Below are 21,146 nucleotides of genomic sequence, written 5' to 3' on the forward strand. Positions count from 1 at the left end.
AGCCACTAGACCAGGGCGCCACTGAATCAGGGCGACTGCCTGCTGTGGGGCTTGCCTTCTTCAGATGAAATATATCAGCGGAAAGATATTTAACAATACTAGTACCAAAGAAGATAGTAGGGATAAGATATAGAGTTCAGGCAATTCACAAATATTTCTAACAATGCAGGTTCTGAAGACAAGATAGGATGGATTTGGATAGGGATAGACTCAGAATAGTACATATGCTAGTGACACAGTCCTATACTATGGATACTCACTATATATGTTTGAACAGAACCGTCAGGAATTCTGGTCCGTCAAGATCAGGGATTCTGCTCAGAAATTCTGCTGGGCACACCGGACTGGGACAGGGTGCAGGGCACACGGGACTGGACTGGGTCAGCAATGGCTCTGGTCACAGCTATCTGGTCACAGCACAGAATGGCACAACTGGATTGGGTCTTGTGATTCTGGTAATAATTCTTTAGCAGGAAAGCAGTTACAGCACAGCCCGGCTGTTTAGTTTGTTCCCCTGAGATGTCTGAGGTAAATTCTGGTTTCTGGAATTTTAAGGGCAAGCTGAGAATGGTTCAGCTATAGAACAGGCCTTTCTGCTTGCCAAGTTTCTGGAGTCTGGAGCAAGGAAGATGTCTGGTCCTCTCGCAGGGTGCTCCGCCAGCAACCAGTTAGTGGGTGAATCCGTGTGTCTTTGTAAATCCTCAGCTTTCTCTATTTATGCATATGGTCAAGGGGTGTGTGTGCTGGATTTTCCTAAGCATGCCCCCTAGGTAGGCTATTGGCTACAGTCTCCTCTCTCCCTTGATTGGAGGAGAAAACAGGGTGTCACCATGATGATGTGGTTTTATATGTCAGAAAATCCTCCCCTTGCCTTTTGAACATAGCATCTACTTTTAGTACCATACATATTTACAAATGTGCAACCTTTCTAACAATAACATATATAAATCACATATTTTATGGAGCAGATACTCTTCCAAGACCCGTCGCTGTGGGACTTTGTGTCAGCTTTTGACAGAATTCTGCCCTTTTGTGCCGGAACACAATATCTAGTTTATCCATAAATATGTACAACTGTGTGCATTGCATAAGGGCATAACTGTTTGAAGTTTCCTGCTTTTGACATAAATACATTTGGATTAAGACCATAATTTCCACTACTACTTCCCAGAACATAGCACAGAGTTCTGGTGTCTATTAAAACGTGCAGCCGAAAATCACATTCACAAATCTGTTGTTGACATATTTTTCACAATTATACACTGTAAATGATCATTGTTTTTTAGAAATGTGCTTTTTGTCCTTGTGAATCAACAAAGGGTTGTCTGTCCCTGCCTCCTTCTCCTTCATGCAGCTCAGAAGCAATCTCCGCCTGACTTCATGTTAACCCCCAAACCATAAGCACTAGAATGTTTAGTTGTGAATGTGTGCCTGTCAGGACCATGAACATGAGTAGCGTGCCTCATGTCCATGTCCCTTATGTGTCCTTGGTGCGCTGAACTGCCACATGTATCATATAATGTACTGTGTATATACTGACATTGCAGACAATCAGCAACACCACATGAGTTAGCATTTCCGTTTCTGTATTGTTATCTTCCCTTTTCACCACAAGATGTTCTCCATGCACTAATCTGGACCTTTGCCCTGAACGACATGACCTGTATACTTGTACATTGTGAACATTCATAAGGTATTGTGGGCTTTTCTCACCTCCCAGTTTCTTGGTAGTTTGATAGTATGATTGATCTCTGTTAGTAAAACATTGGGCCTCATTACGAGGTGGGCGGTAAGGGATTACCAGCACCGGTAAGGGCACCGGTGCTGGTAATCCCTTACCGCCCTACTACGAGTTCCCTTTGCGGGTCCTCCCTTAACGCCGGGTTTTTCCAGGCGTTAAGGACGGGACCCGCAAAGGGACTCTGGAGCTAATAACGGTACCGCAATTTGCGGTACCGTTATTAGCACCTTCCCCATTCCCATTGAGCCATATGGGGGCTCAAATGGGAATGGGAAGGGCCCTGGTGAATGGGGAATTACTGGTCCCGCCAACCTTGGAATGGGCCGGTAATAGCTCCATTCACCAGGGCGGAGTCGGTAAGGTTTTGGAGGCATAGCGCCATGGTTACCTCCAACCTCGTAATGAGGCCCATTGGCTACATTCACCTGTCCCAACATGTTGCCCTGTGTAGACTAGGCAACTTTTGGGGTTATTGGATGAATGCACATCACATATCTTTAACGATAATGTGCTGCCATGACTGGGTGCAGTGCACTGTCCCTATACTATGCAGGTATGGCCAGCCTTTTCATGGCATTGGTTGTCTTCCAGGGGTGCACCATGTTCAGTTTGTGATCATTTATATGCATATGTGCTGTCTTAACATTTTCATGCAGTATGCTGAGTGAAGTATGCATTGTGTATGTGACATCATGTAATGAATGGGGAAATGTTGCATGCACTTTTGCTGCATTCCTTTGAGGGGGACAGACAGTGTTGGTGATGTTGGGTGTCAGTGTGTGTGAGTATTGTGTGTTTGTATTGCATGCAGTGTGCAGGTGTTTGTGCATGTGTGCAGGGACACATTTTGATGGCAGTTTTGTGACCTGTGGTTTGCATGTGTTGGATGTCACTGAGGGGTGCCCATGGGTCTTCCATTGAATGTTTTCATGTATCTGGCACATGAAAAATGTTTCATGTGTTTGTTTGTCTGCAGATCCTTGCATCAGGTAATGATGGCTACTTCATGGAATTAAATTGTAATGTCAACTGCATGCCAAGGGGACAGGCACGATCTTCTTTTATATTGATCAATATATAATCTCACACATTTCACCAGTATGTTAGTTATTCAGATCCACCACTGCAGTTGGTATGGAGCACAGGTTTCACAGATCAGGTTATGGCGTGGTTAACCTCATTTCTTTTCTGACCACCCATCCCAAGAGCCATAGAAGATGGAAAGCATTTCCATCTTCTATGGCTCTTAGAAACTATGACATTCCCCCAGATTTGAGCTATCCCCCTGGTTCTTCTATGTGTACATGGATGTCTTGGCATGTGTGATTAGCACTTTCACCTCTACTTTCACCTCTACTGTACAGTGTAATGTGGTTGACACTGGACTTTCTTTCAGTCGACTCTCATCTGCCTCCTCTTCATCACTCAAATCTGACTGTGTGTGCACGATGCCGTCATGGTGTGCTGCAAACAACCTCTGCCTTAACGCCAGCAGGACCGAGATAATTAGCATTGGGAACCCTGCTCCAACTTTCCCCCTTTAACTCTGTCCAGACTCCCTTGGCCCTGCAGCCACACCAACATGCAAGGATACTAATCTTTGTGGTCATCTTCAACTCCACTATCTCCTTCTCATGTCACATTTCAGATATCTCTCGAGAGTACAACTATGACCCACACCTCCTCAGAGGTCCTGTACCTTTTCACAATTTCCCCCAGCAGGTCACTGTCTCCATAGCCCTGGTTATCTCCAGGCTGGACTACTGCAACTGGCTCTTTATCAACCTCCCAGCTTCTAATCTGCCCACTCTAATACTCATCCATGACATAACCGCAAGATTTAACCTTGGCCTCAAGACCCGGGACTACATTTGTCTGGCACTGAAATCCCTCAACTGGCTACCCATGGGTGCAAATGGGAAACTCTGAGTAACTCTGCACTGTCCACAAGCGTTTGTGGTGCCTAAGACCTACCTATCTGGAATGATTCATACCTAAATACTCACCCTCCTAAACCCTCGCGTCATGTACCTCCAACCTTCTTCGAGTGAACCAGTTCTCGAATAAGGGATTTTGAGGAAGATCTTTATCCTCAGCAGGGGCCTCCCTCTGGAGTTGCCTCCCTGCCACACTCCGTATGGAGTCTCATCTCCTTAAATTCCTGCAACTCCTCAAGAGTTTACTGTTATACTCTTCCCTCTCTCTCCCTCTTCCCTGCTAAACTGTCCCTCTGCTCTATCGATCTCTCCCTAACTTTTTTAATACAGCTCGATGCCTGGCCGCCTGATATACCTCAGGGTCTCACAGGTCTATGCCACCCTTGCCTGTGTTTGGCACACTTGGCTCAGGGGCCTGCACTAGCCTCATCCTCACTGCACTTGTGGAATGACTCTAGAGAGTTGCATCTCTCTGCACTTACCCCTGCCTCCACCAACTGGATGCACTTGGACCACCCCTCGAACTTGTTCCCACACTCCACCTGCCACTCCCCTGTAAACGTCTGTGCACTTGCTGGTTCTGATTGCACCATCCCTGTAGATCATCTTTGTGTTCCACCATGTCCTCACTTCCTGCATGATGGCACATTTAGGCACATGGTAAAAATGTAGAATTGTCGTCAAACCGATTCACTGTTACATACACTGTTAATAGTATGATGTGCACTTACTTGGCTTGTACAGACTATTGTGGGTTGAGAAATTAAAGTGCTCTGAAAGAATGTTATTTTTCCCATTGTTCTATCCATCCTTGGCTGCTTTTAAAGACGTACCTTGTGTCTAGGCCCTTCATGAATTAACTTTGACATGGCATACCATTGCAGTGTATCATTTTCATTGAACGGTACATATGGGATGGTTTGGGTGACACAAGGGTGATTTAATTGAGAGGTTGACATGGTGGTAGTGGCATACTCACTCGTCTGTGTTTCATTTGTCAACACCTGGTGGAAGGTCTTTTATTTCTAAGGGATGCACACAATGCAGCACTTTCAAGGACACATTCTCAGGGTGGTTTGGTGGGCACAGTTGATTGGCCCATTGTTATCATTGAATGGCACCTGGAATGTGACAGGGTTGTGTGCACTCCACAGGGGATGGATTTTAGGTGAAAAAAGTAGCCACAAGCTGGGTACAGGCAGCCTGCCACGTGCCCTTTGCCCAGCCATACGTAAGCGGTGGGCCTGTGGGTGTGTCTGGGGTACCACCACCATGTCCACCGATACGCCATGCTGTGTTGCAACATTGTGCCGCACACGTGCTGCCACAACAATCCTGCAGACTACTGGTGGTGCATATAGCAACACACCACTAGAGTGGTCAAGGGAGCGGAAATGTGACTTCAGCACTCTGAATGTGCGCTACACTATGGCCCGAGTTGCAATATGGGCAGTGTTGTATCTTACCTGGGCAGGCAGGTGGCGTTCCGTATTGGCATCATCATGTAGGTGCTCAAAGGGTAGGCACTGTCCCCTGGAGAGGTGAGAATGTTTGTCATTAGTTGCAAGTGTCTATTTGTCTGTACCTAACATGCATGCATGTGCAAGACCATTTATACTCACCATTGAGCTATGTGTTGTCATGCTTCCCAGCTTCCAGGTACCGGTGTAGGGGTGACATCCTGAATATTTAACTATCATGGGTGCAGCCAGCATAGTTTGCATAGACAGACGTAATGCTGCCCTTGGCATCACATACAACCTGAAAGTTGATGGAGTGCCAGTGTTTCCGGTTGCGATATATATGCTCTGTTGCTCTAATGGGACTTCGAGCAGCATGGGTGCAATCGATGTGACCAAGCCCTTTAGGGAAGTGTGCCACCCCATAGAGCCAGTGCAGAGATTTCAGTCCTGGAGAGATACGATCCCTGGGCTTGAGGGCAAGGACAGGTCTTGCAGTCCTGTTCTGGATAAGTTGCAGAGGGCGGAGAGTAGAAGCAGGCAGATTTAGAAAGAGGCTGTTGCAATAGTCCAGCCTAGAGAGAACCAGAGCTCTGGAGACAGTGAGCTTCTGGGGGAAGTAGAGGAAAGGGAGAATACCTCTGAAGAGGTGCAGCTGGTAGTGTGACTTCTTAGAGACGTCAGAAATGTGAGGAGAGAAGGAGAGTGTGGAGTCGAAGATGACCCCGAGGTTTTTAGACTTGCAAGTGGGAGCAGGAAAAGGGCCAAGAGAGGCCGACCAGAGAGCTACAGGAAGGAGGGAGCAGGTGTGCCGATGCGAAGAATCTCAGTCTTAGTGGCATTAAGGCAGAGGTCATTGGCGGCACACCACTCTTGGATAGCAGACAGACAGTCAGAGATGAGGGAAGGGGGGAGGTGGCTCATGCCTTCCTGTGTTACCTTATGTACAGTACCACAGTAGGCCCTTTTGGCTGAGTTTCAACAAATGTAAAGCATGCAATTGAAATACTGCACATTCAATTAATCTCTCTAGATAAACTGCTCACAGCAGCTACCTTACTTTGATATATTTCTTACTGCGTATCTGTCTCTTTAAGCATGCCAAATAAAAGAAACTGAATTCAGAATAAATGTAATGAAACTAAAAGTTACTATGGAATCTGTGTTTTTATCATAAAATTGAAATATGCAAGTTACACAGAATGACACTTATGGCTACATTGTGTTTCACAGTACAATAGCTTTTAGCGCTTTATCTGTGCAGAGTCTTGCCAACTGTCCTGGGCATCGTGGAACTTGGCAAGAGAAATACACTTTAAAAAAAACACAGTAAGACTTTAAAATATAAATGCAGTATTGCATGCACGTTAAAAATAGACAGCACCTAAAACAAAGTGAACACTTAACCTTGACTGCCTGATCTCATTCACAAAAGCAGCCCCTCACTTAACTTCATATTTACCTAGATATGTTGGCAGTATTTCTGATTCAGTTTGTCATGGAGATCTTCCCCAACCTTCCAGCCTGCCTCACCCAGGGTCAACCCAGATAAGGACTGCATCAGCATCAGACAGCTTGCTAGCACTGAATTCCATCTGCTTAGCCAGCCACTGTTCCTTCGTCTCCCAGTGCCCGAAGATGAATGACCTCCCATTCTGTCTCAAAATCCTTTTTTACAAACCCCTTTGTCACTCAAGGAAAACACCTCCCATTGAGCAGAGTTCCACTGAAATGGCACATGATTTCATGGCTGGAGAGCAAAAGATGCATCTTTCTTGTGCTTCCCCGTCTAATACAATGCTCTGTTTTCACTAGAACGGATCTTCAATTTTTTTTAGTTTATCATCCAGTGCAGATTCAGCCTGCACGTTTAAATCTCCATTTCCAGAGCATCATGCATTTTCCCAATCTGCATTCAGCTTCTTTCATCAAGGACTAATTTGCATTAAATGTTATTAAGGTATTCAGTTACATGTTAACTGGGGCTGGGTTAAATTAGTATATTAACTTTATGTTAGTGTTATATATAGTGCAGTTAAGTTCATTGAAATATCATCCTGAAATAAAGTACAATTTCAAGCATGTGCTGTGTGCTTTGGCATCTATTTAATTCTGCTTGAGACTCACACTCTTGAGTCCAATTGGGAGTTTTACACCCTGTGCCCCATTGCAGTTCAAACCCATGCTAATATGTGCATGCTGAAATGATGAACCTAACTGTTGAAATGCAGAGCCCCTAATCCTACAGACATACCTTGATTATTGTGTCATCCTCCTGCCAGGTATTGGTAGGGGCAAAAATCACTTGCTAGCAGGTTAGTCAAAACAATGCACTTCACGTTGTACAGGGTTTGCACAGATCTGCCCATGTGTCTGCTGCTAGGAGGGCCCTACACTAGCTATCCATCCACAGGTGAATCACCTTTTGGAACTTGTGTATCACAAACAACTGCCTTTATGGGAAAGGTCCTGGTTATCAATCTAGCAGACTTTCTTGGCTTCTCAATCGGAGAACGCTCAAATCGAACAACTCCAGCCTTTTCTAAATACCAAGGTCCAAAGTTTCACTTGTGACTGAGAGGTCTTTTCCAAAAGCTGCCCCAAGATGCTGGAATGCCCTACATAGGGGCATGTTCTTCTCTTGTAGGTATCAAGCATAGTCTGCACTGTCTTGTTTGAGTCCTCTCCCCATTCAGTCATTAATCCACCTTTGTCTTTAGCCCTGAGCCTGTGTTTCTTGTGCTGTGTTCTTGTCTAGTGCTACCATGCCTGCAGGCTCTTGTCTTAGTGCTTTATAAATAAAATTAATAAATAAATACATGAGTTTGGGTATGGTGACCCAGCATCTCTCATATTTATACCAGTCAAATTCAATTAATATCACCGTTTTCACCTTGAAAATAAGGGGTCTCCCACCACTTCTTTGAATCATCTCTGGAATCCAACCCTGGAAGAAGATTTAGCTGCACCCTGCTGAGAGAGCACTTCTTTTGAAAGTTCTCCAGTTGTAAGGTGAAGGCAGATGTTACTAGGCAGAGTCAAGCACTGTCCCCTAACCATCCCCAGGTACCATTGGAGATTACTCTGCTGCTGGACCAAGACCTGCATCTCTTCCAGCCGTCCTGTTGTCTAAGACCTCACCATGTTGCATGACTCCAGGAGGTGTGTGCCAGCCACTCCCATGTTTTGGAGCCAGAGAAGAGTCTAACCTTGGCCCTTGAGACCCTTGAGTGGGACTCACAGCTCTTGAAAGCCCGAAACAGCCAAGATCCCTGTGTTTGTGACCAAACCCACTGCAGGCCGTTATTCAAGAGTATTCGACACTGATCAAACCTCCAGGACCCTTTGAAGCTGCCTTTGGCATTCATCGCTCTGCAAACCAACGTTTGCCATACCACCTAGTTTGTTGTTGCATCTCACCAGCTAAAGTGTGTCATTGCCACGGCTCGAACCAACAAAGTACCACTGGCTCGCCTTGCTCTAGTCACTGTTTGAAGAACCATCTTCTTCATTGCCCCTCATGATAAGTCAACCAACCCACCCCTGCTGTCCCCCAAAAAGTGACCTCTGAGACTTCACATCACATCGACTTACCTCTGCATCTTGGTACCAGCTCACCACCGTTGAACCTCGCCCAGTGACTGAACCTGGTGACCACTCGATCCACACAGCACAAGGAGACGCATTGAGACCGCAAATAGCTTCCTTGTAATACCAACTTGACGCAAGCTTGCCACTGGGCCATCTCAACTGCTGCATCCCTGAACGTGAAAGGACCGGCAAACGACACTGAGAAGCCTGGTTCAATGCAATCGAACCGCTTAGTTTAATACACAGGTATTACTGACTGATTTCTGCCTCTGTGGTCCATCTGTGGGGCCTAGGGATTGGCTAGGTCATTTTAATCCCTTTTGAGTACTCAAGAAATATCCTTTTGAACATTGTGGTCTTTTAAGTGCCTTTTCTTCCTTGTCTCATTACCCAGAGTCGTGCATCTGTTTTATATTTGCATATTCTGGGTTCCTTCTACATGGGTGGGTTTTACACTGTTTTCTAGTTATTATTGTACATTGTGTTTGATTAAAGTATTATAAATGTATAGATCCTCTAATGGACATTCCTTTATTTTGGAATGATATACTTTGCTATTTGGGTTACTACTGAAATACATCCACGCCCCTTTTAGGGGAATAGCCTTCCATCAGCCCATGGTATGACAAAAGACAAAGGAGGTATATCTCTTAACTGTGCCTGTGTTACCTTTATGATTGTGTTTTCTCATTGTCTTGAGTGTGTGAGGGCTGAGTAGGCTTGTTAGCCTTTGTACATCATTGTACTCATGCAAGGCAGAATTTAATTAGTCACAGAGACATCTTTATTTAGTGTGGTACTTTGGTACTGTTGTATTGAGGAGAGCTGTGGTGTTATCAATGCCATTGAGCAGACATAACGCAATTCAGTGATAAAAGACACACTATGAGACAGTGCAATCCAATAGTATATTGCAATAACGTTGCCGGGTCATGATGTCAAACAGTGGCATAGGGGAGTCATTGTAGGTTCCAGGTGTTCAGCTGCAAGATGGATCACTGTCATTCATTGCATAGAAGGATATGATGGTTCAGACTTTTAAAATGAGTGCATTCCATTTTTGCTATGCCCAGTCATTTGCACTGTTACTGGACCTAATTCATACAAGCTTAATCCTATACACTAGCAGTTTTTAGGCTGCCAGAACTTCATGGCGTGAGATGTACAACTTTCTGGTGGGTTATCACATTGTTATAAATAGAGATAGGCAATATTTGTAAGATGATGAGGGTTTGTGGGAGGGGGTTTATCCCACTGAATCCTGTGGGAGGGATTTAGCTTCTTGGATAGGAGAAAGAGGTTTCACTTAGAGTGATAACGCTGCAATAAGAGTCCATTGAGTAGTGTGCCATGACCACAATGCTACCCATGATCCATTTAACTCCAAAATCATATGTGTGATGACGAATATTAATTGGTGCTTGATTGATAGCTTTGCTTAACTTCACCATAATAGATGCATTTATTTGAACACTTGTTTCTAGGAGTGGGAGTCTCCATTCTGAAAGAATACATGGCTTCCAAATGGATGCCTAGTGAATTTACTGTGGCGTGGCATCAAAATGGCTATCAAGTTGAACTGTCCTAGGGAGTACCATTTCTCAAAATGGCCAAGGTGGTATCCATTCAACATGAGTCCTTAATCAAAAATAGAGCCAGTCTTTTTTTAAAGATGTCCTGCATTGAACTACACCAATTCAATGCGCTACATTGTAGATAATCTGTGTAGGTCAATAATGAGTAGGGGATTCGGAAGGGGTAGAGTACAATGGGAAGGAGAGCCACCCTCACATCGCTTGATGGTCTGATAAGGGGAAATCCCAAAACACTGACATCGATCCTACAAGTGACTGTGAGGTAGGCGTGATGAATTTCAAAGTGAGACCATAGCAAACAAGAGAGGTGTAGGCTTGATCTGTGTCAGTGCCATAGAAAGGTCACATTACTGTGCCTTGAGCAAAGAATTAAACAGTGAAAAAAACTGCGGTGTCATTGCTGACATTATGGATTTCCTCCATTAGTGGCTTAATCTAGCCAGGGAAAGTAAAGTGGTGCTAGAGGAGTGGCAAGTACCATAGACACATTGAATCTTTCAGATGCAGTGTTGAAGGACTCCTAAGTAGAACTTTGCAGAGGCTTTCAGTGCCAGGGCAACAGGATGGGATTAAGGCAGCAAGGGGCAGGTGGAGGGTTGTAATATGGAGGCAAGACACTAGGAATTCGTGCAAGATAAGAGCTAAGAGAAATTAAACTGAAACTGGTTGCCATTAGAGATAAGAGACTTTCACATCAAGATAGACCTGGGCATTAGCCCACACTCACAAAGTATCTTACATCGGGCCTCAGGGCAACCGGCGTCTGTCTATAGTAATGTTCAGGAACGCCTAGAGCATTAGCATGAAAGTATCACTATACATACATCATGACACACTCTACTGTCATAATTCCTGGATCAATCCAGTATTAGAGAGGCAAATATTTTTATAGGAGGGGAAACATTCATTTTGGATGATACAATACTTCTTTTAACAGATCTACAACTGTGTGTGACAAATAATAATAATTAAAAAGTTTCCTTTTGAACTTGGACTGGTACTTCATAATGTCGCTCGTGCCAACACATAGCAAAACGACAAGCAGTACGAACACGATATTAAAATAGCAGCCTTGGATGAATCTAATTCAAGCCACAGTGTTGTGAGAAGAGCATTATTTCAAGAGTGGAAAGTGTCTGTCTGCCTAGACCAGAGCGAGTTATAGCCCACAGTCAAACGTTGTTTATCTTGGCTTATTGAGGGATCTTTATTCGTTAATCACTGATATGGTTGCTTAATGACAAATGGCGGTTGCTGTCTATGGTGAATGTGAAGAAGAAAGAATACTCGTTTGCTTGACACCAGATGAATGTAACAAGGTTCTCTTGATTAATTCTCAGAGTGTCTCGAGAAATGCTATCACCAGTGGGAGCAGGTATGCAGTGGGGTTGCATTGCCTCAAATAGGCTCAGAAGTGGCAATCTCCATTTGGAAAGTTGCTTCAATGCTTGAGTTCCCATTGACGAAAATCATTGTAAAGTCATTGGCAGGCATAGTGGCCATGCTTTCCACAGTTAACAGAGCTCCTGTTGCCTGTGCTCATGTTACTAAAGTCCCACATGTTACATGAAGAACAGCCTTTGCTGGGATTCCCTTAGCACCAGAAAACAGTCGACATCCCACAGAGGCTTTTTCAGTAGTATGTATCTTCATGTCAGAAGCATGTAATAAGATTGACCCTTCTGCCCCATGTGCATTGTCGTTGATGTCCATGCTCCCACGCCTTAATATTTCTTTTCACTCCATCATTAACTCCAATGTTCAAGCAATAGGCATGCGTGTTTACATTGTAGTATATGTTGCTTACAATTGGACATATATACATAGGGGTTGATTCCCAAAGAGTTTACTGGTAGTAACTCTTACTTTCTCGTTTTTGGTGTTTTACATCACCATAAAATTTGCTTCGGAGTGCTCGGTGATTGATAGATATTACTTATCACCTTACTTGTTCATCACATGGGGTTTGGGATTCGGAGGGCTACGTTACCCATGACACAAGTAATCGTCCTGTTGCCACGGTGATCATGTTCCACTTGAGCTATCCTCCCAGCCACTACTCCCAGCTTGACTTACTCCTGAAGAAAGGGCATTCGATTCACAAGGAAGTTACAGATTGTGTGGCTGATGCACAACGATTTTACTGGTTGTGACTATGACATACTCCTGGAAAGCGAGGCATAACTCTGGAGGTGGTCAGGTAACTTGCTTGCAAATCATAATGTCATTACCCCGGTGTTACTTCTGCTGACCTATTTTGTCCTAGCATTGTTAAGTGAGACCTAAATCGCCTGCACATGTGGAACACAGTGTTAAATATCGTATTTCAAAACACATAAACCGGGTCTAGCAATTGCTTTTACTGTAGTACATTTATCTGACTGGTCAACGGTTAACATGTTTTTTATGCATTAGAAAACTGTGTGTTGCATTGCTGAAACATGGATTATATACTGTAGTAAACTATATGCACCAATACCATATAAAAATAATGTAATTTGTTGTCATTCTTGTTCTCTTCTTTGAGCTCCAAATTTAAGAAAGGTTTGCTCTTTTCATAAATATGTTTAACACAATGACCGTTTCTATTGTCATGAAGGCACAGTATTTAAAGTGTTTGAGTGGCAATGTGCTACATATAACCTCTGTTTTTTTTTCCTCATACAGCTACAGATTAGCACTTGTTCATCCCTTTCCAGTACCATTTGAAGATTCGTATGCCACAGCAAAGTATTTTCTACAGAAAGAAATTCTTGAAAAGTACAATGTGGACCCAGACAGAATCTGTGTGTCAGGGGACAGTGCTGGTGGCAACGTGGCTGCAGCTGTGACTCAACAGGTACAGTCCATTTGCTAAATGGAGAATTTATCATTTCAAAAAGACCACAGAATTGTTAATCTTGAATAACTGTGGTGTCAACCAGGAGTTTGAAGTGACTGTGTGGCAGTGTTAAGTTTAATACAAATTTAACGATACAAAAAGCTATTTTTCAAAAGGTGTGCTTGCTCACAGAAGCATATACACCTACTTTAGATGTGTGATTTCCAGGTTATTAAATTGCTTCTGATTGTGGCCTTTTGGGGGCATTTACACCGAATTTGCAATGCGCCAGGGAAGTAAATACATTACACCTGTGTTTCCTTTTGTGAAAATGGCTGCATTTTACCAAGGTGTAAATGCTATAGTCTGGTCTGGTCAGCAATTACACCAGTGGGAACCTACGTTTTAAGCCCTCCTTATGAGTACTGCAGCATTACCGCCTGCAGTTATTACTGTTGCTGCATGAGGTAAGACCAGGAATGTGCCTGATTATAACAATACTGCAAATATGCCAGTAAAGGATGCAGATTTGATCAAATACTGAAATGCCATGAAGTATTCCTTTTACTTTGATCCATTTCCATACTTGTTCCCAGGCTGGAAATTGATTGTGTGCAGCGGAGGATAATGCTGCTATTGTCCAGTTAATTATTCATTCGCTGCAATTACAATGAATTGGGGCTGAAAGGGGATGGCATCTCAGACGTATTCAACCACTTGACGGTTTCTCTAGCGATTACTATTCTCCTGAACTTGAATGTATGTTGAATGAATGCACCACATTCTTCTTTCTCATAAAGAAAAATCAGGGCCTTCTTTAATAACATGTTCTCCCCCATTTCTTGCAGAGAGGTAACATATTGAAGTACATGATTTGAGATATTTTGCTTCACAATCTTTCGTTAATGCTAGCCGGACAACCAACCTTGCTCATAATGAGAAGGCCAAAAACTATAAAGAATTTGAAAGACTCCCTGTTATACCGCTACTTCCAAACTCATTATGGGGCTATAAGTGTTGCCCTAACCTATGACTGTTATAAAAAAAAATCATCAAGGTTGGATGTTCTTATTCAGAGGGTGTAAATGTAGTTTAACAAAATATATATTGTATCTATGGTTTATAAAACCTTGCTACACAAATACAACATTGTATTATATCAAATCTGGTACATTTCTATCACATAAAATCACATAAAAACAAAAATCTTGCACACATCAGAATATTTATGCTAAAAACTCCTACAATAATCTTCATCACGCCAAAACCCTTAAACAACTTTGATCACCCTGATGAATTCAAACTATCATGGTTACAATGTACCCAAAAGGACAGGTTTCTTTCTCCTCAGTCCTCATAAATTTGTTTAGTAAACACACTATCCTGATTATCAATTCTGGATAATTATCCAAAACCAGGCATTTCCAAAATTCATTTGAAATCCAAAATTCATTCTCCTGCACCAGGGCATGGTGTAAAACGAACCTTGAGAAAAATGAGTGAACCAAATCTCTTGTATATACACTCCCAATCATTACATGTTTCCAGGTTCTCAAGGACCCTCGGATATTACAAAGGCAAAACCCTCTTTCTTAGCGTAACAACCATTTTCTTAGCCCCAAACTTCCATTCTGTGTGGCTGATTAAGTCTGAACATTATAAATACCAACCGATCGATACCTGTGATTCGGAAACACTATACATATTCCAGTAGGGTATCATATTTCTTTATTGCGCCTATGTACTCTTTCAAGAAAGTGTATGCATTGATTTTGTTACACTGGTTGATCCAGTCAGCTTCTCATAGCTTCAACTTTACTCTGGCTAGGCTGTGCTGCAAAAGGTCCTTATCACACACCCGCTTACTTAAATATTCCTTTCATTCGTTCCTAAAACTATTTAGCACCCCAGAGGACTCTCTTTGGAGGATGTCTTTCAGGATTACATAAAGCAAAACCCTTTGGAGGGTCCAATATCGTATTCAACAACATCATGCACTGTCGGGTATAATCGATCACATGACCAAGTGTCCTGTGTTTAAAGAATCGAGATGGACGGGAGAGTTTCTCGGTACTGGCTGCATTGAAATAAGGCACAGTCTTGTTCGGAGGGGATAAGTGTTTGTTCACATATATTGTGGTTTATTTTACAGCTTTTTTCACAGACATTTGGATCTTGGTTTGTCCATTATTTAGCAGTTAACATCCATCGCTCCCGGTGGGAGTAAGCATTTACCAATTCGTTTTTTTTCATCATTACCATGTATACATTGCTGGTCACTGGGAATCAGTTCAGGGCTCTCAGAGGAGTTTTATTGGTTTACAGGTTCCTCGTGCTAGTTTCCAGTTTCTGTTGTAAAAAGTCCACTGAGGCTTAAGACTTGGATTATGTCCCTATCATCCATGAAAGGTTTGGGCTACTGCAATCATCTTATTGTGGGTTATGCCTCATTTCAGGACCATTAGATGCAAGTGGTAAGCATTGAATATTTTCCTCCTCCGCCATTTTCCAGTATATGTACTTTTATTAATGAATGCAGTCTTTTCTAATTTAGCTTCATTCTCTTATGGTTAATTCTTTACCCCAGTATTTCTTCCATCTTCATTCCAGCTATTGGTCTGTAGATTCTGGCTACCTGAATAGTATATATCATCATGGTATGATGCATGGCGCATTTCTTTTATGGATGTTATTGGACCCCACATGAGGTCTTTCTGACTTTTCTAGGTGGTTCATTGATTAGGTGGCATACGATTTGGTTGTAACACAATGTACTTTTGAGGTATGTACATGGTACACCACTTTATCTAGGATACCATACTAGTTAAAGCAATGTGGTATATGCACAGGGCATACCACTTTTGACTAGTGCAAAACGGGATGTTTACTTTTCTCTGCACGTTGGAGACAGGACTTCTTTTTCTCAATTTGGGTTATGAATATGTAATCTATCTGCATGGCATTCTCACTGGGTATCGCATGGTTTGCACTCTCTACTTTTATATTGCATGTACTTTTTCATTTTTTGGCCCTTGATTGGGACATTGGTTAATTGAGCCACATATACTTTTTGCGGTTTCTGTTCAAGTATAAGTATGTATTTTTGAGAAATGGTTGCATGCACATTACTAATTTCACTGTTGCCGATTACATTTACAGTTTTTCCCACGGAACCCATTAGGCGTTGTTCGAACATAATTAAAAGAAGTTTCAGCCATTGTTGAAGATTGTATAAAGGATTTCTTTCTGTTAAAGCTATTACTTGAATGCACTATGTATATACAGCATAATGGTGTGTGTGTGTGTGTGTGTGTGTGTGTGTGTGTGTGTGTGTGTGTGTGTGTATGTGTGTGTGTATGTAATTTCTATTGTTTTATTGTTTGTGTGACTTCGTGTCAGGGTTGTGTTACCTTGCCTGCACCCGAACCTCAACTAATAGTTTAGCATATTACTTATAAGATTCCTAGATAAGAGTAGGTGTGCAGTGGTCTCTCCCCTCTTAATGATGGAATTACTGACAGATTTACTGCACCACAGAGTTGTGACTTTGAAGATGAAGTGTAGGATAAGCCGTCAGCATTTGTAATTCCTTTACTTTACCTCCAAATATTGGATGATTTACCACAGCAGAATTACCGCAGATGGAAATCCAATGAAAGACCCACAGAGTCCTGTGGAGGCTGTAGTCCTCTACCTAGCTTGTATTCCTGTGCTAAATCTGTGGAACAAATTAGCGGTACATGTAAATGAGTTTGGCAGTAACCCTTCCTTACCCTGAATTACTTCCAAGCTCAAAATAAGGTCCATAGACTTTAATCATTATGCCTGGGCTGCAGGCATGACCTAATCTGGATTGCAGTGTATAATTTCTGATGGTTACTTTCTGATCATTCTCCTACATGATGTGCACTTTTTCACTTTGGGGGAGTCACACCATCTCAACAACCAAACCCAATTACCAATCATTACCATTATATGTATCTATTTATGCTCCAGTGAGGTCTAGTCAAAATACACCACCCTGACACCTACGTGATAGTTCCAATTAATTTAAAAGGATTCATCTAATCTATTTTTTAGCAGCTCATACTAGAGGTTGTACCATGATTACCACCCAATTCACTTCAATTCAATTAATCTGGGTTCTGAGTTGTATTAAGGGACCTGTCTCTAACCATAATTGCATGTATCTATTTTTTGATTTTCTGTTTCTACTTTGTGTGATGACTAACTTGTTAAAATCTTTGCTAAAACTGTGATATGTCTTATGCTTTCAGCTGCAAGATGACATCGAAGTCAAGGTCAAACCCAAGATGCAAGCATTGATCTACCCAGCACTGCAAACCATTGATCTGGATACACCGTCATACCGGGACAACAGCCACATGCCCATTCTGAATAGGAAAAGCATGGCCAGGTTTTGGAGTGCATACTTTGCCAGTGATTTGCTCTTAACAGAAGCCATGCAATCCAACACACATGTGTCTTCAGAATCAAATCACCTGATTAAATTTGCAAACTGGAGTAATCTTTTGCCAGAAGAGCTGAAAAGGAATCATGTTTACAGAAGCCCTGAGTTTGGAGAATCACAATTTCTGAAAGCCTACCCTGGAATTGCAGATCCCAGAGCAGCACCACTTCTGGTTGTTGATGAAAAATTGAGTAAACTGCCAAGGACCTATATGCTAACCTGTATGTATGATGTTCTAAGAGATGATGGCTTTATGTACGTCTCCAGGCTGAAGCAAGCAGGTGTGAAAGTAATTCATGACCACTATGATAATGCATTTCATGGAATGCTTCTTTTTATTACATGGCCGACTGATCTATCTTTAGGTTTTAGAATGGTTAATAACTATATTAACTGGCTCAATGAGAACCTATAAATATAACAACTCATTCATTCATTCACAAACTAGTTTAATGAATTTGCATGCAACTATAGAGGGGCTATAAAGCGTAAGGGGCCCCATTTCGAGTTTTACAGAGTGGTAAAATATGTGGTGGTAATTCCGTTACTGCCACCTTTTTTATGAGTGACAGAACTACTGACATTTGTACTGGTCTGCCAAATCCTGACTTTTACGCTGAAGTGGGATATTTACCTCAGGCATCATGCTGGAGGTAATGCCTCAACTTTAACACTAGAAATTGTGTGAATTACCACGGTGGAATAACTGTGTGCTAGTAATTGTGCCAACATCCCCATGGAGTCCTATGGACTCTAAAAATGGGGACTAATACTGCCTTACCACCACTTGTAATCCTGTGGTAAACCCATGGAAAGAAGTGGTGGTAACGGTAACCGATGTTGGCAGTAAAAACCATAGAATTACCACAAGACTCGGAATGAGGCACACAGTGCTACATATAAAATAACATTTCAGCATTGTTTACATTGTACAGCACCTAAATGAACACACATATTAAATCACTACAATTTTAAAATGTATCTTTCTCAGGAAAAGTGCATGTAAATCTGCTGGTAATGATGTGAAAGGATGCAACACAGAAATATATCATAGGCAAGCAATACACATGCAAATACATTGTGCCCAATATCAACATCATTGTAAGTGAAGCAATGAGTTCCTTCATATGGCAGCCTTCACTTAAGGGGTTGCTTCTCAAGGTCTACTTTTCTGCCTAGATCTCCTGTCCGCACAGTCCTGTTTTCATCAAAATTATATGATGCATTGCCTTTGATCTTCGTTTTATTCCAGCGTTCACACTTTCATAAAACATCTGTCTGACCCAGATACGGATAATACTTCATCTCACATTAACTATCTGTGCTGTAATTATTTGTTTTGTTTTCAGTTGTTTCTTGCTATTGAACAGCCTAATCTGTAAAGTGGTTTACGTAAAAGTGCGTAACCATATGTTGATGGCTGGAAGGTTTTGAATAAATCATAATCACGGGCAGAGTTCTGGGGAATCCTCCAGAAGATTATTTTTTAGCCTGACAAGCAATTACAGAAGGGGATAGACGGTAGGCAAATCAGGCGTGGCCCACCCCAAATGGGTCAGTCCAGCCCGAACTACTAGTCCCTTCCGCACAAGAGCACAAAGAATCTCCAGGCATGTGTCAGCCTTGTTGTTACTTGAATGAGTAAGCGTTATTATAACAATATTCCCAAATATCTAGGCATAATATGTTAAGACTACAGCACATCTTCTTAATAACAACATGTACACTTTCCTGTAGGCAATACCTATGTCAGGTAATCCACCCCTTAGAAAGCCTGTTGTTCAGTACTTGATCTTTGAGTGCAGGAAATCAAAGATTTCAAACAGGGCATTGAAAATTATTTTCAGAAAGTGTAAAAAGTGCTTCAGAAAATAATAAATACTTCTGAATTGAGTTGTCAGTGAAGAAAATGCACATTTAATTTCTATTTAATATTTTCCCTTTTTAATATAACCAATTAGTTATTGATCCATCTTTTTTATCTCATCAAACTCTGAAGTGTCTCTTCATGTGAGCAAATAAATGACTTTATATCCATAAATGAAACTGAAATTTAGGTTTAATGGAAAGTCTTTGGGCCTCATTACAAATTTTCTGGTCCGGAAACAACGGTGCAGTAAATTTACCAGCACCGTTGTTTCCGGACCGGCAAACTAGGAGTCTGCCTGCCGGAGCCGCTGTGCCCAACAGGGCAGACCCTGCCAGACACAGCGGCCACAGTAGGCATACTGTCACGGAAGTACCGGCACCGTTAAAAACGGTGCCGGTGCTTCCGTGCTCCCCATTCCCGTGGAGTATCAGACTCCACGGGAATCGGGACTAACAATTTACCGGTACCTGAATTCCCGGAATACCGGAGTTCTAATATCCCGGTGTTACCGGCAAGCCAGGCGCCAGTAAATATTGCAAGTCCTGTGGCCACCCACAGGTAGTACAGGCAGGGTTACGCGGGACTTGTAATGAGGGCCTTTGTCTATGGTATATATATTTATCTGGTCCAATCATAGCATCCTACTAATGTACATTTTACTCCAGTCCATTTTACTCCTGAATGTATTCATTGAGGTAGAGCCATATTGGGTTCCCTGGCCACACGTCTTTGTTTAAGAATTTGCATTTGTATCTGGGAGGACTTGCTGGACATTAAATGCCCAAAAATGCAAACTTATGGCACCAAGCAAAGCAAGGGCATTGGGTTGGAGATGGGGTTGGGCACCCAGATCCTTTGAGTACCATCCCCAATGGGTGCTAAGACTTTTAGCACCCATGGGTAGACCATAGGATGCTGTGATTCTGCCACCGAAAGAGAGAAAGTGATCCAGAATGGACTTGTACTGGGTTCCTGGCTGGCAAGGCTATGTATAGGGTCGAGAGAAATTCTTATATTCTATTCCGTGAGCTGCTGAAGCGACATCTGTCCGATTTTGTACTGCTTCACCCCAATCTGCCGTTTAGCCAACCCTGTGTAACAAAAACATCAGCGTGATGTTTCTCATGTCGCTGCACATAGAGTGCAAAGTTTCTGCTGCCACTGTGCAAACCAAAAACCACTGCATGCAGTTTATTGTGCCATCACGCCATCCCCGCACAAATCAAAAGGAGCAGGCATAGTTTCTTGTGCAACTGCATGAACCTAGTATGAATCAAAAAGAGTGGGCCAAAGTTTCTTGTGCTGCTGGGCGAACCTAGTATTAATTTAAAAAAAACAAAATTGCGTAAGGTTTCTCGAGCTGGTACAGATCAAAAAACCTGTACAAAGTTTCTTGTGAAGTAGCGTTAAACTAGTACGGATCAAAAAAAGGGCCACTCAAAGTTTCTCGGGCCACTGTGTGAAACTAGCACAGATCAGGGAAAACGGCAGGAAGTTTCTTATGTCGCTGCGCGAAATTAGCATTCATCAAAAAAGAACCACATGAAGTTTCTCATGTCGCTCTGCAAACCTAGCATGGATCACAAAAGACCCGCAAAAGATTTATTGTTCTGCTGCATGAACAAAGTACAAATCGAAACCTCGCGTGGAATTTCTCGTG

The 21,146-nt window shown here is 42.5% G+C and overlaps 1 protein-coding gene across 1 annotated transcript in view; it reads left to right on the plus strand.

The window, feature by feature from the left end:
- Positions 1-18,849, plus strand: part of LOC138491711 (arylacetamide deacetylase-like) — a 196,484-nt gene extending 177,635 nt beyond the window's left edge. The window contains exons 4-5 of the mRNA XM_069618393.1: positions 12,992-13,163; positions 17,423-18,849. Coding sequence (XP_069474494.1) covers positions 12,992-13,163; positions 17,423-18,031 — 781 coding nt within the window. The 3' untranslated portion in view covers positions 18,032-18,849. The remainder of the gene's footprint in view (positions 1-12,991; positions 13,164-17,422) is intronic.
- The last annotated feature ends 2,297 nt before the right edge of the window (positions 18,850-21,146 follow it).

Source organism: Ambystoma mexicanum, chromosome 10, assembly GCF_040938575.1.
Source record: "Ambystoma mexicanum isolate Mex_15411 chromosome 10, UKY_AmexF1_1, whole genome shotgun sequence".
Classification (NCBI taxonomy): Eukaryota; Metazoa; Chordata; class Amphibia; order Caudata; family Ambystomatidae; genus Ambystoma; species Ambystoma mexicanum.